The following is a 13833-nucleotide window of genomic DNA, read 5'->3' as shown; positions in this document are numbered from 1 at the left end:
CACGTAACAGATGTAAAGAAATTGAGAAACCACAAGAAGACATGAAGAAAAGAGGAAACATTTAGCAAAATGGCGACATAGATCTTTATTAGTCAAAATGCTGCTTTGCTTTGTCTTCTCATAGCAGTAATACTGATGACTGATTTTTACTGAACACTGATTTTCTAGGAGACAGAGGGAAACTCTTACCTTCAGAGGCAACACCTCTCTGTTGACACCATAAAATGTGGCCATAGCAAGGGTCCAGGACAGCAGGCCAGCCACATTCCCACAGACTTTTTTGGCATTTTCCAAAGAATAATCATCCATGTTAAAATATGGCTGCAGCAACTCAACAGTCTCTTCATTTATAGTATCCTTGGGAAACTGCTGAAGGCTCCACAGGAACCCTGTTGCACTCATTAACTGAAAAATAGTAGCACAACCTGTATGTTCTGGGAGAAAATCAATGCTTTCTTCCTGAGTTAGTATATATTTCAAAATTGAAGTTTCTTCCAAAGAAGTAACAACCGACACCCTCTTAAACATACAAATCAAGATTGACAGCAGTCGACCTAAATCCGTAAACTGCAAATTGTCTTCCCATTACCACGGTAAAAGAGTAAGGAAGAAAAGATATGTGAGCTTCCCGTCCAGTGGGTGCATCTGAATGTCACCAACCACGGAAGCTCCCTTTCAGAGACTCACTTGGGTTGACATCAAGACCGTGCCAGTGCTAGCCTCGAGTTCTGGACACTTTTTACGAAAAGAAGGCATTTGGCTTTAAAATCTTTCCCCACTTATACTTTAGGGGGTGCAGTTTAAGATAAACTCTTCATTACACAATTATCAATTACTGCCTGCCAGTTTGTCTGGTCTATATTGAATGTCCTGGACTGGGGACACCTGATGAATCTCATTGGTCTTGCAAAGATTTTTACTTACTTTTAATGACTCTCCCCAGGATGGTTTGCAGCAAGGTTTTTCTGGATCCATAGTGACAGGGTCAATTTTCTTTTGAAATAGTAGCAGAACACAGTCCATGATTCTCATAATAAGATGCGGGGGCTTTGCAAGTTTCCTGACTGTGGCAATATCATTTGGTTTGATAGTCTGTATTTGGGATTAGGAAATCAACGTATTTCTTGTTGAACAGTATTAATAATCACACAGGAATCTAATGCTTTTAAATAACAAAAGTAGAAAACTTTAAAATGTATGTTCTCCCCATCCCCTGACCTTATCCCTTTAAGGGTTTATATCCCCAAATTTTTGCATAATGGCTCTTTCATTGTTATCTTGGGATTTCCATTTGTTTTTATTCTTTTTTCTCCTGTTGCCCTCAAATAATTGCTGTAGAATATCCCTACCATTCATTACCCACCACCCCAGACCTCTGTGAGCAACACGCCTCATTGATGGGTAACATTTAGATAACTTGCATCTTCAAAGCACATACTCTATGTGTGGATATTAAAAAAGAGAAGGAAGGCTCTGAATATCAGAAACCTAACCTTCAGTCTTTGTTTTAAGGGCTGCCCTATCTATCCAAGGGGAAGAAATTCAAAGGAGAAAAGAGAAGTTATTATAACATATGGCTTATAAAAATACTTTTCAAAGTTTCTATCTGTGAGCTGGATTTAAAATATTACCTGATATTCAAGGCAAGAAGGATTGGAACATAACATGACCAATAAAATCGCCTAAGAATCATTTGTTCAGTGATTTCTCTGTCTTGTAGGTTACTGTAGGATTCTTAAAGGGAGTGGGGGGTCGAGAATGTGTCCTGATCTTTGCCACAATTTTATTAAATGATTATCATAAATCTATTCATTCAACAAATACAGGCATTCTCCCATTTAAAAAGAAAGAAAGAAAAATAATCTTGTCCTCATAATCTTTGGAGGAAAAGAAAGAAAGTATAATCACCCTAAACTAGGATTATCATCGTGATAGAAGCAGAGAGGTGACAGGAAAAACAAAGGAGAGCCAGAAGAGTCGGACACTTTCTAGAAGGGATGAGCCTCGTCCTGGAGAATGACTCTTATTAGGCAATGTAAGTTAGGAAAAGCATTTCTGGCAGAGAGAGAGAGACATTTAAACAGACCACAATTCTTCCAGAAGCCTACGGATGTTTCTGCATGGCTGGACCATACCGTGTATAGAGAAAGAATGACAGAAGAGTTCAAGGGGTAGACAGGAGCCAGATTATCAGTACCAACAGCAGCACTGATATTTACTCAGTACTTTCTATGTGCCCAGCAAACTGTATTCATTACCTTTAATGTTTAAATTGATCCTTCAAGGATCACTGAGGAATTATAATGGCCATGGAGACACAAAAAAGTAAAGTAAATTTATGCCAGATCATGTATTTAAGAAGTGGTGGTCGCAAGAGACAACTGCATGTTGCCTCACAGATGTGGATGGCTAGCTGGGGACCTTATCCCAACAGCCACTGGAACCCACAAGAAGATTTTGTTTTAATTTTTTTAATGTTTATTTATTTTTGAGAAAGAGAGAGAGCACGAGCGGGGGGGGGGGGGGGGGTGGGGGTCAGGGGTCAGAGAGGGAGACACAGAATCCAAAGCAGGCTCCAGGCTCTAAGCTGTCAGCACAGAGCCTGACATGGGGCTTGCACTCATGAACTGCGAGATCATGACCTAGCTGAAGTCAGATGTTTAACCGACTGAGCCACCCAGGTGCCCCCACAAGAAGATTTTTAAAGGGCAAGTAATATAATCTGGAGGGGATGCTTTGGAGGAACTGAGGAGGCTCTCTATATAATCTGAATCCCTTATGCTATTGCTTAGGCCGTTAATCACCATTATTTCTCAGATCTCATGGAAGGCTGATTTATGGAATGAAAATAGTAAGTTATAGGGGCTGAAGACTTAAAAAAAATTAGAACTTAGAAAACTGAACCAGCAGAAACATTTGTCTTCAGACTCAGAGATTATAAAGCACATTAGAATTCAATTCAGTTTTCAGATTCTAGAAGTCCTGCAGTGAATTTCACAGAATGAAACCTGGTTCTGGCTGGGACTTGTGCTGAGAGCAGGTCACAGCACACACTCACGTTCAAGGCCGCCTCTGCTTCTTCCAGGGCCGGTCTAGCTGCCTCCAGCTTGGTCTCAGCTTTTACTTTTTCACTATCAATTTCATCCACGATTTTTTGGGCTTTGTCTTTCACCTCCTGCACTTCATTTTTGACTTTGGCTGAAGCCTGAGCACTTACTGTGACTTCTGCTAACACCTGTTAAATCGAGGGAACACATGAGGGCAAATAGGTATCTCCTGAGCAAAATTTACAGATTCGAGGAGTGGAAGAACATTTATTTGATACAATATAAAACACAAATAAAAGCAAATTGATTCCCTATGTATATTTTATATATATTCTTTAATTTATGCTTTAAGGTATATTACAGTAACTCCTTTAAATGGTCCCTTGCAGTCTTCTCCTAAGGCTTACAAATATATAAATAAGGGGCGCTGGGGTGGCTCAGTTGGTTGAGCACGTGGCTCTTGATTTTGGCTCAGGTCATGATCTCAGGGTCGTGGGACACACAGTTACTTTATGGACACAGGTCCATACCCTGTGTCAGCTCTGCACTGGGTATGGAGTCTGCTTAAGATTCTCTCTCCCCCTCTGCCCCTCTCCCCTGCTCGCTCTCTCTCTCTCCCTCTCTCTCTCAATGTATATTTTTATATATGTATATTTTTATATCTATAGACTATATTTTTAAGATATTTTATATCTATAGACTATATTTATATCTATAGACTAACATTTTAAGCTTTCAGGAAAATGGTATTTCCACTGTATGTAATTTCTAGAAAATTAACACAATTCAAATATAGATAATGGAATAAGGTCAGAAACCATATTAATGCCCACGTAAAAAACATAAAATAGCTCCTGTTTGTTGAGCACCTACAATATGACAGGACTATGCTAAAACCCTGTCCTATGCTATCTCTCTTACTTCAGTAACTGGCTAAGGGTTAAGATTTAAGTATCCAGGGGCGCCTGGCTGGCGCAGTCGGTTAAGCGTCCGACTTCAGCCAGGTCACGATCTCGCGGTCCGTGAGTTCGAGCCCCGCATCAGGCTCTGGGCTGATGGCTCAGAGCCTGGAGCCTGTTTCCGATTCTGTGTCTCCCTCTCTCTCTGCCCCTCCCCCGTTCATGCTCTGTCTCTCTCTGTCCCAAAAATAAATAAACGTTGAAAAAAAAAAAATGAAAAAAAAAAAAAAGATTTAAGTATCCACTCTTAACCAACTCAGTGAGTGGAAGCTGAAAGCAGTCACAGGCTGGTAGGGTCACAGATGAAGGAGCAGCAACCATATATCCCTATCAACTTGAGAGGAGTATCTTTTTTTTTTTTTAACTCCACCAACAATTCCTATTAGCTTTTCCCTCCTTGACACAAACTTTAGATGAGACCTGGGCCATCCTAGAAACTTAGAGCATGAGAGGACCTTAAAGAGAAAACTTAAGTATAAGTTATAGTCAAGCAAAAATTTTATATAAAAATTATATAAACAAATTTCTATGCATTTATAAAAAATTTATAAAAATTTTTATAAAAATTATATAAAGAGAGACAGAGCCAGAGAAGAAAGAATAGTCAGGTGGAGGATATAGTAATGTGCCTTGGTGGAAGTTAAACAAAAATATGTAATGGTCTTTGTGAACATTATCTCACGAGAAATAGCCTACAGGTTGGGGCACCTGGGTGGCTCAGTTGGTTAAGCATCCAACTTCGGCTCAGGCCTTGATCTCATGGTTCATGGGTTCAAGCCCCAGCATCAGGCTCTGGGCTGACAACTCGGAGCCTGGAGCCTGCTTCGGATTCTGTGTCTCCATCTCTCTCTGCCCCTCCCCTACTTGTGGGCTGTCTCTCAAAAATACATAAACATTAAAAAATTTTTTTAAAGAAAAGAAATAGTCTATGGGTTTATATATTAACCATTTTTAATAACATTTTTAAATGATGCTTTTTAAAATATGGAATAATATTCTTCATCACTAGTTATAAAGTAAATGCCACTCACTTCATCTGCTTTTACGGAAGCCACTGCCAGCTCCTTCTCCTTTACCGCAAGATCCTGAGAGAGCTTAGCAACAGATTCACTTGCCTCCATAAGCTTATCAAGACCTTTGCAAATACACACACATACACTTTTCCTTAGAATATGGACATCCCAAATATTTGTTCAATATTTACTATTTACAAGGCACTGTACCAGGATTATAACACAAGATAATTATTTATGGACAAATGCTTTAAAAAATACTCATATAGGGGTGCCTGGTGGCTCAGTTGGTTAAGCATCTGACTTCAGCTCAGGTCATGATCTCACAGTTCGTGAGTTCAAGCCCCGCGTCGGGCTCTGTGCTGACAGCTCAGAGCCTGGAGCCTACTTCGGGTTCTGTGTCCCCCTCTCTCTCCGTCCCACCCCTGCTTGTGCTCTGTCTCTGTCTTTCAAAAATGAATAAACATTAAAAAAATTTTTTTTAATATTCATATATTAGGAGCAACAATACTGACCAAATCTCTGAGAGTTTCAGCAGGGGGTGAAGAACACCACCCAGCTAAATTGAAGGGAAAGTCACAATGCCATACTAAGATTACTTTAGTCAGGTAACTAACTTATTTGACAATTTAGTGCTGTCCTTGGCTTTGCAAACATCATTTTTAATGATGTAAATATCATTTTTTTTTTTTTTGCCTTTGAAGCACATTGCAGCTGGAATGGCAAATGAGACAGCTAATATAGTCATCATTTTGTGGTTTTCTTTGCTATGAAAATGAAACAAGCGGCTAAACCTTGTGCAGTTGGCTCCAAGGCTCTCAGTACCACAGAGCAAAAGAGCTGGTTAAGTGGATTTCTCACATTGCAACTGAGTTCTAGACGGTGGTGTGTTGGTAAGTGTTTAGTATCTGGGTCTCTTGGGGAGAGGGGGGAACACTCATTTGCATGTTTTCCAATTCCCATGGTGTAAATATCCCCACCATGGCTGATTTTAAGCCACCAAGAGACTGTCAGTAGCACTCCATTTTATGTCTACCGTACTGATAGAATAAAAATAATTAACCTCAAGAACATGAATAGCAGTAAAACAGAGTGAAAATAATTAAGATGTGATAAATTTTGAGCACACTTGCCTTCTTAAAATATAACTTATTTAATTGTGAGTTTACATGTTTTGAATAAAGGCTGCGTTTAATGACTAGATCATAAAGTTCCTAAGAATTTAACTATCTCTCCAGAGCCAGTCCAGGTAGCTCCAGCTGACCGCTGATTGTAGAGTATCCTATGGAGAGCCACAAGAAGATGAACCATGAGAAAAACAGAGGACAGTTTCTTGCACAGTGTTTCTTTCCATCACTATAACTGCATAGACCTTGGAGTTTAGTTATGCTAGGTCACCACATTTTTTGCAGGAGAAGCGGGGGAAAAAAAACCACTTCTTTTTGGCCTGTTTGGACCAAATGTTTTCTGGACATATAACTTGCTCCAATTTATAATTTTCCCGCTTATATTACATGTCCTGGACACAGACATCCATTGCTCAGGGAAACTCTCTCTTTTTGTTTTGATTTGTTTTTCCTTTTCCTTTGTTTGAAATCTGAGAAGCATTGACATGGCAAAGTTTAGGCAAGTCAAGGCAAAGTGTAACGAAACCAAAAACTGAAGTTGTGGTCAGTTTCCAAGAACTGGCTTTCCAAGAACTGGTAGTTTCTCTACCTGCAGGCAGGGGCTCAGTGACTATGAGGACGCCCAGCCCGACAGCGTGAATCCAGTTGAAAGGGCCAGGAGAAAATGGTTTGAGAGAAAAAATTGGCCCCGTCTGTTTGGATTTTCTTCTGCCTGGAGCTTCTTAAAGGTAAATGACCCTAACAGGCATCTATATATATAGATTCCTACGAAAAAGTCCTTAAAAGATTCCATTCTGCTTACCAATATTCATACGTTCAGCTTGTTCATTGATAAATTTCACCTTTTCAGCATAAATGGTTTTATAACCATTTATAAAGGAGAGATAAGACTTGGGAGTCACGTGAGCTCTTCGGCGGTATCTGAAAGTAGAACATGACAATGATCTTCGTCTCTGTCATTCTGATGTATTCCTATAAAGCATCCTACAGATGCGCTTCCCACTGTGGAATCAGTGTAATTTTGAAGGGTGATTCACTAGTAGGAGGGGAGGAATTGTGAATGGCTTCCCTAGAGGTGAGGTGTAAAGGACACTAAATATCTGATGTTTTGACCCTTTAGGGGGTCTTTGACTTGACCCTTATCCCACTCTGGGCTTCTGTTTCTTCATCTGTAAAACTGAGAAAAGAATCACTGCCCCACACCTACCAGCATTTTATGAATTTTATATATAATATATATATATATATATATATATATATATATATATATATGGCATCTGTAAATACACCTTGTAAACTTTAAGATTCTATACAAATATTAGGGGTAAGTGGTTGAAAGGAATTTGTGCTATGATCTGTTTTCATTCAACTGATATTTGCTAAACACTTCTTCACTGTTAAAAACTAGCTGGCTGGGCCTACAAATGTGAAAAACAGTGTCTCCCCAGATTGACCAGATCATCCTTGAAATCAAGGCAGCCACACTTGACTCAAATATTCAACTCACTATGGCTTTGCTATAGTAATTCTATTTAACAGTAGACGTAAATAAAAGGAATAATTTTATAGAGGAGAAGCTTGAGTCAAAGAAGAGCTCCTCACATACTATAAAATCATTTTACCTTTTATATTAATTTTTTCATTTTTGGAGTTCCAAAGATTTTTAACACTAAAAAAAATTTTAAGGACTGGACATATAAGTGACTAGCATTTAAGCATTTTATAAATATCACATTCAGAAAAAACTTCTACAGTCAGTGAGGATATGAAAATTTTGGACAATACACCAAATTTTGCAAAAATAAAGACACAGTCTTTTTTTTTGGAGCTGTACAAAGGTAAACTTTTTCTCCACAGAGGACAGTAACCGGCAGTGTTCAAGTTAAATGGAAGGAAAATCTTCCTAACCGTATGAATTAATACCCATGGATTCACCAAGAGGATCTGGGAGATTATATAGAACTTGTTAAGGGGGTGGGGATCCTGGGTCTAGTTTTAAGTAAAGAAAAGGGTCCAAGATAAACATACTTTTGTGAGATAGGGACCCTCTGGAAAATCCATGAAACTGTTAGCTAGACTCTCTATGTAGGAAAATTCTTCTGGCAGGTTTAGCACCCCCAGAAGCCTGAAGATCACGTTGGCCCACCTTTACTCACATCTGTCAAATGTACACAGTGACTATCATGCTTTGGGAGGGTGAAAAAGTTGTATTTTTGAACTGTTGATGACAGCTTTCACATATGAACACCATTGCTATTTTTAGCAGTCAATTAAAATTATTTGGTGTGAACACATTGATAAGATTAAGAGATGCAAGGGTGCCTGGGTGGCTCAGATGGTTGACCCTCTGACTCTTGACTTTGGCTCGGGTCATGATCTCATGGTTTGTGGGACCGAACCCCGTGTTGGGTTCTGCAGGCTATGGAGCCTGCTCGGGATTCTCTCTCTCTCCCTTTCTCTCTGCCCCTCCCCCTCCCCCCCTCCCCAGCTCTCACTCTTGCTCTCTCGCTCTCAAAATAAATAAATAAACTTAAGAAAAAAGGCTAAGAGATGCAAACACAAAACCTAAATATCCCCTAACATAAGGCAATAGTGAAACTTTAAAACAGTGTACTTCTTTAATCAGAATAAATAATGCATGTAAATAATAAACTAATTTTAAATAGTTTATAATGAATCGGTTAAATCGTTTTCAAAAAAAAAAATTAAGCAAATGAAATAGAGTGATTCATTAAGCATCTGTTACTTTGAGGCCTGGAGAGAAAGTGATACTTAAGTACGGACACTAGTTAATTTTTAAGTCTCATTTATTTATCATTATTTCAATGCATAATCACTAGAAAATCAAAGCAAGAACAAAATCTAACTGCATCTGGGACTCTGCACTCAATCAATATAAAGAGCCTTTTAGTGGCTGCTGCACTGAATTTCTCTTTGGAGTGAACTCTGGTTTTGCAGCTAACACGCTCAGGCAAAGTCACTCACCTTTGGAAATAACTTTCACAGCTCTCGGAAACCATGTCATGGAAGAGGCCCATTGTTTCTACAACTTGTCTTTTAGTGTCACTGGAGCAGACAATACCGTAGCCTGAAAGGAAATAGGAGGCCACAGCAATCAAAGCCTCCTTTGGCCAGCGACTAAACCAGTCCATGGTGCAACCTGATATCAAGCCAGGAAATTTCAAAGAACGGGCACGGAACTTCTCACCAACCTATTGACAGCAAAGACAGAAAGCATTAGACACACAAAGGGATTATAATAAATTGTCTAGAGAGAGACTTAGGCATTCTGGGCCAACAGTGTGATATTTAAAAAAAAATCCTGGGGGCAGGGGCAGGGTGCCTTGGTGGCTCAGTCGGTTAAGCATCCGACTTCAGCTCAGGTCATGATCTCACAGTTTGTGGGTTCAAGCCCCATATCAGGCTCTGTGCTGACAGCTCAGAGCCTGGAACCTGCTTGGATTCTGTGTCTCCCTCTCTCCCTGCCTCTCCCTCACTTACACTCTCTTTCTGTCTCTCTCAAAAATAAACATTTTTTTTTGAAATCTTGGGCTGCATTAATAAATTAAGTGTCCAGATGAAGGGAGGTAATATTTCTACACTCTTCCCTGTCCTAAGACTACATCTGCATTATTGGTTTTGATCCTAAGAGCTACCTTTAAGAGGAAAGTGACAAACTGGAACTCTTGCAGAGAGAGATGACCAGGACAGTGAAAGTCCTGGACACTAGGACAAGTGAGAATAGTGGAAGGGGTGGGAGGTGTTTGGTCTACAAAAGAAACAACTTAGCGAATCTGCAAAGACTTTCTCTAAATATCTGAGGAGCTGAAGCAGGGGATGAGGTTCATTTTACAGGCCAGAAACAGAATCACAGGGGAAAAAACAGAAAGACAAAATCCAATTCATTCTAAAGAAGACCTCTCTGGCAATTAGACTATCTAAAATTAAGCAGGTTGGCTTGTGAGTTAGTGAGACCCATAGAGCAGAGCTGACCAACAGGACTTTCTGTGACTCTGGAGATGTTCTACGTATGCGCTTTCCAGTATGGTGGCCACATGCCACATGTAGCTACTGAGCATTTGAAATGGAGCTAGCGGGACTGAGGAACTGAATTTTTATTTTACTTCATTTTAACTAATCAAAATGTAAATGGCCATACATGTCTAATGGCTACTATACCGGACAGTACAGAGAGCTAGAGACAGTCAAACCTTCATCAGGGACATTCTAGATGGTATGTCTGTATTGGAGGAAGAACTGGACAAGATTACATCACCAAATCCCTTAACAATTTGAATAATCTATATCTCTAGGCAATTAATGAAAGCTGTAGGCTATGAAATAATTTCTTATAAAAATGAATTATTTTAAATTATTACACTTTGGTAGGAGATTGCCTCTGGTGGAGATTGGTGGTAATGAAGTGTTAATTTCAATTCAATGTAACAAATGTTAGTTTCCGGGTGAATCGTTTCATCACCGAAGGTGAATATTAAGTACATTTCAGTAAGTAACTCCTCCCACATAAATACAAATTAAGTAACAACTCACTGGAGAAAAGCAGAGAACAACATGCAAGTTCTTCCTTGATCTTGAAATGAAGTATTCATACAGATTATCAAAGGTAGGAGGGTGGCGAGGCAGCTCCTTTTTCATTACCGATATCAGACCTTGGGTGATTTCATCCATCTCATCTCGCGCAAACAGATTGGAGATCTTTGAGAAACAGACAAGAAAGTGTTCTGTTTTTTACAGGTTCCCCACACCAATTCACTGCCAGAATCTGGTCCTTTTTTCCCCCCAATGTGTCATCTTTTTTCATATTTTCTTTCTGCATCTCCACAGTCAAAATCCTCCATTTGCCAGAGATGACCAAGAATACTACTTTTTACTGAGCAGTTTAATCAGGAGAAAATGTTGTTTCCCTTGGCTCAAATAGCTATCACCAAAAATGTATCTGCCATTCCAGTCATCTCTTTAAAATGTCCAGTGACACTCTTTACTCTCTGATTCTCTGACACAATTCTGCATCTGAAGTAATTCTTTTTTATTTTACTGTTTGTGTATTTTTTTATCAAGGTATAATTGATACACAATATTATATTAGCTTCAGGTTATTCAACATTTATATACTTTGTGTAATAATCACTACAATAAGTCTGGTTACCATCTGTCACCATACAAAGGTACACAATGTTATTGACTATATTCCCGACACTATATATTACATCCCCATGACTTCTTTATTTTATAACTGGAAGTTTGTACTTCTTGATCCCCTTTACCTGTCTTCCCCACCCCCACCCCAGCAAGTCCCCCTCCCTCTGTCAACCACCAATCTGTTCTCTGTTATCTATGAGTCTGGGTTTTGTTTTGTTTTTTATATATCACATAAAAGTAAAATCATGCAGCATTTTCTTTCTCTGTCTGACTTATTTCACCTAGCATACTACTCTCAAGATCCACCCATGTGTTCACAAATGGCAAGACTGCATTTTTTATTGTGTCTGAGTAGAATCCCTTTGTGTGTGTCTGTGTGCGTGTGCGTGCACATGTGTGTGTACATACATACCACATCTTCTTTATGCATTCATCCATTAATGGATACTTGGGTTGTTTCCATATTTTGGCTATTGTAAATAATGCTGCAATGAGCATGTATCTATTTGAATTAGTGTTTTCATTTTCTTCAGACAGATAGTGGAATTGCTGGGTCACAAAGTAGTTCTATTTTTAATTTTTTGGGATCCTCCCTACTGTTTTCCAAGTGGCTGCACCAGTTTACATTCCCACCAACAGTGTATGAGGGTTCCCTTTTCTTCACATCCTTACCCAAACTTGTTATTTCTCATCTTTTGGATAATAGCCATTCTGACAGGTATGAGGTGCTACCTTGCAGTGGTTTTTATTTGCATTTCTCCAACAATGATGTTGACCATTTTTTCATGTGCTTATTAGCCATCTGTACATCCTCTTTGGAAAAATCTATATTCAGATCCTCTGGCTGGAGGATTGTTTGGGTGTTGTTGTTGTTGTTGTTGTTGTTGTTGTTGTTGTTGTTATTGAGTTGTATGGGTTCTTTATGTATTTTGACTATTAACCCATTATCAGATATACAACTTGCAAATATTTTCTCTCAGTCAGTAAGTTGCCTTTTAATTTTGTTGATTGTTTTATTCACTGTGCAGAGCATTTTAGTTTGAAGAAGTCCCGCTTGTTTATTTTTCCATTAGTTTCCCTTGCTTTTGGAGTCAAATCCATAAAATCATTGCTAAGACCAACTTCAGGGAGCTTACCACCTATATTTTCTTTTAGGAGTTTTATGATTTTAGGTCCTAACAATTCAAGTCTTTAATCCATTTTGAGTTAAACTTTTGTACATGATATAAAGTAGTGCTACAGTTTCCTTCAGCCAGTTTTCCCAACACCATTGATTAAAGAGACTGTCCTTTCTGCATCGTATATTCATGGCTCCTTTGTCATAAATTGACCATATATGCATGGCCTTATTGCTGAGGCTCTCTATTCTGTTCTGCTGATCTATTTTTATGCTAATACTACACTGTTTTGATTACTATGGCTTTGTAGTATAGTTTAAAATCAGAGATCATGATTCATTCACCTTTGTTCTTTTTTTTTTTCAAGATTGTTTGGCTATTCAGGGTCTTTTGTGGTTCCATATAAATTTTAGAAATCTTTCTTCTAGATCTGTGAAAAATTACATTGGAGTTTTGATAGCTATTATACTGAATTTGTAGATGGCTTTGGATAATATGGACATTTTAACAATATTAATCCTTCCATTCCATGAGAAGAAAATATCTTTCTATATATTTGTATCTTCTTCGTTTCTTTTATCAATGTCTTACAGTTTTCAGTGTATAGGTCTTTCACCTCTCTGATCAAATTTACTCCTAGGTATTTTATTCTTTTTGATGCAGTTGTAAATGGCATGTTTTCTTAATTTTTCTTTCTGCTAGCTCTTTATTAGTATGTAGAAATGCAACCAATGTTTGTATATTATTCTTGTATCCTGAAACTTTACTGAATCTGTGTATTAGTTCTACAGTTTTTTGGTGGAGTCTTTAGGATTTTCTATATATGATATAATGTCATGTGCAAATACTGACAGTTTTACTTCTTCCTTTCCAATTTGGATGACTTTTATTTCTTTTTCTTGCCTGACAAAAAACTTCCTGTTAAGTATGATATTAGCTATGGATATGTAACCTGAGCCGAAGTTGGACACTTAACCGACTGAGCCACCCAGGCACCCCTGGTCTTTATTATTTTGAGGTACATTCTCGCTGTAGCCACCTTCTTGAGGTTTTAATCATAAATGGATGTTGAATTTTGTCAAATGCTTTTTTAAGCATCTATTGTGATGATCATACAATTTTTGTGTTTCATTTTGTCAATGTGATGTATTATGTTGATTGATGTGGATTTTGAACCATTCTTGCATCTCTTGAGTAAATCCCACTTTATTATGGTATATGATCATTTTACCATATTGTTGAATTCAGTCTGCAAACATTTTACTGAGGATTTTTGCATCCGTGCTCATCATGGATATTGGTCTGTAATTTTCTTTTCTTGTGGTGTTTTTGTCTGGCTATGGTATCAGGGTAAGTCTGTCCTTCTCAGATGAGTTTGGAAGTGTTCCCGCCTCTTCCATTTTTTAGAA

General features: G+C 38.4%; 1 protein-coding gene across 5 annotated transcripts in view; it reads right to left on the bottom strand.

Moving 5' to 3' along the window:
• The window catches only part of DNAH8 (dynein axonemal heavy chain 8), a 347525-nt gene that overhangs the window by 115687 nt on the left and 218005 nt on the right, over positions 1–13833 (bottom strand). For all 5 annotated transcript variants that reach the window (XM_086706753.1, XM_086706756.1, XM_086706755.1 and 2 more), the window contains 7 exons: positions 10698–10862; positions 9132–9358; positions 6949–7067; positions 5038–5141; positions 3059–3235; positions 925–1092; positions 190–405 (listed from right to left, as the gene is read on the bottom strand). In XM_086706753.1, the coding sequence (XP_086562879.1) occupies positions 190–405; positions 925–1092; positions 3059–3235; positions 5038–5141; positions 6949–7067; positions 9132–9358; positions 10698–10862 (1176 nt within the window). The remainder of the gene's footprint in view (positions 1–189; positions 406–924; positions 1093–3058; positions 3236–5037; positions 5142–6948; positions 7068–9131; positions 9359–10697; positions 10863–13833) is intronic.

This window comes from Puma concolor, chromosome B2, assembly GCF_028749965.1.
Source record: "Puma concolor isolate L17-30 chromosome B2, mPumCon1.1.hap2, whole genome shotgun sequence".
Classification (NCBI taxonomy): Eukaryota; Metazoa; Chordata; class Mammalia; order Carnivora; family Felidae; genus Puma; species Puma concolor.
Note: the sequence above shows the minus strand (reverse complement) of the source record. Positions and strands in the feature narration are given on the sequence as shown.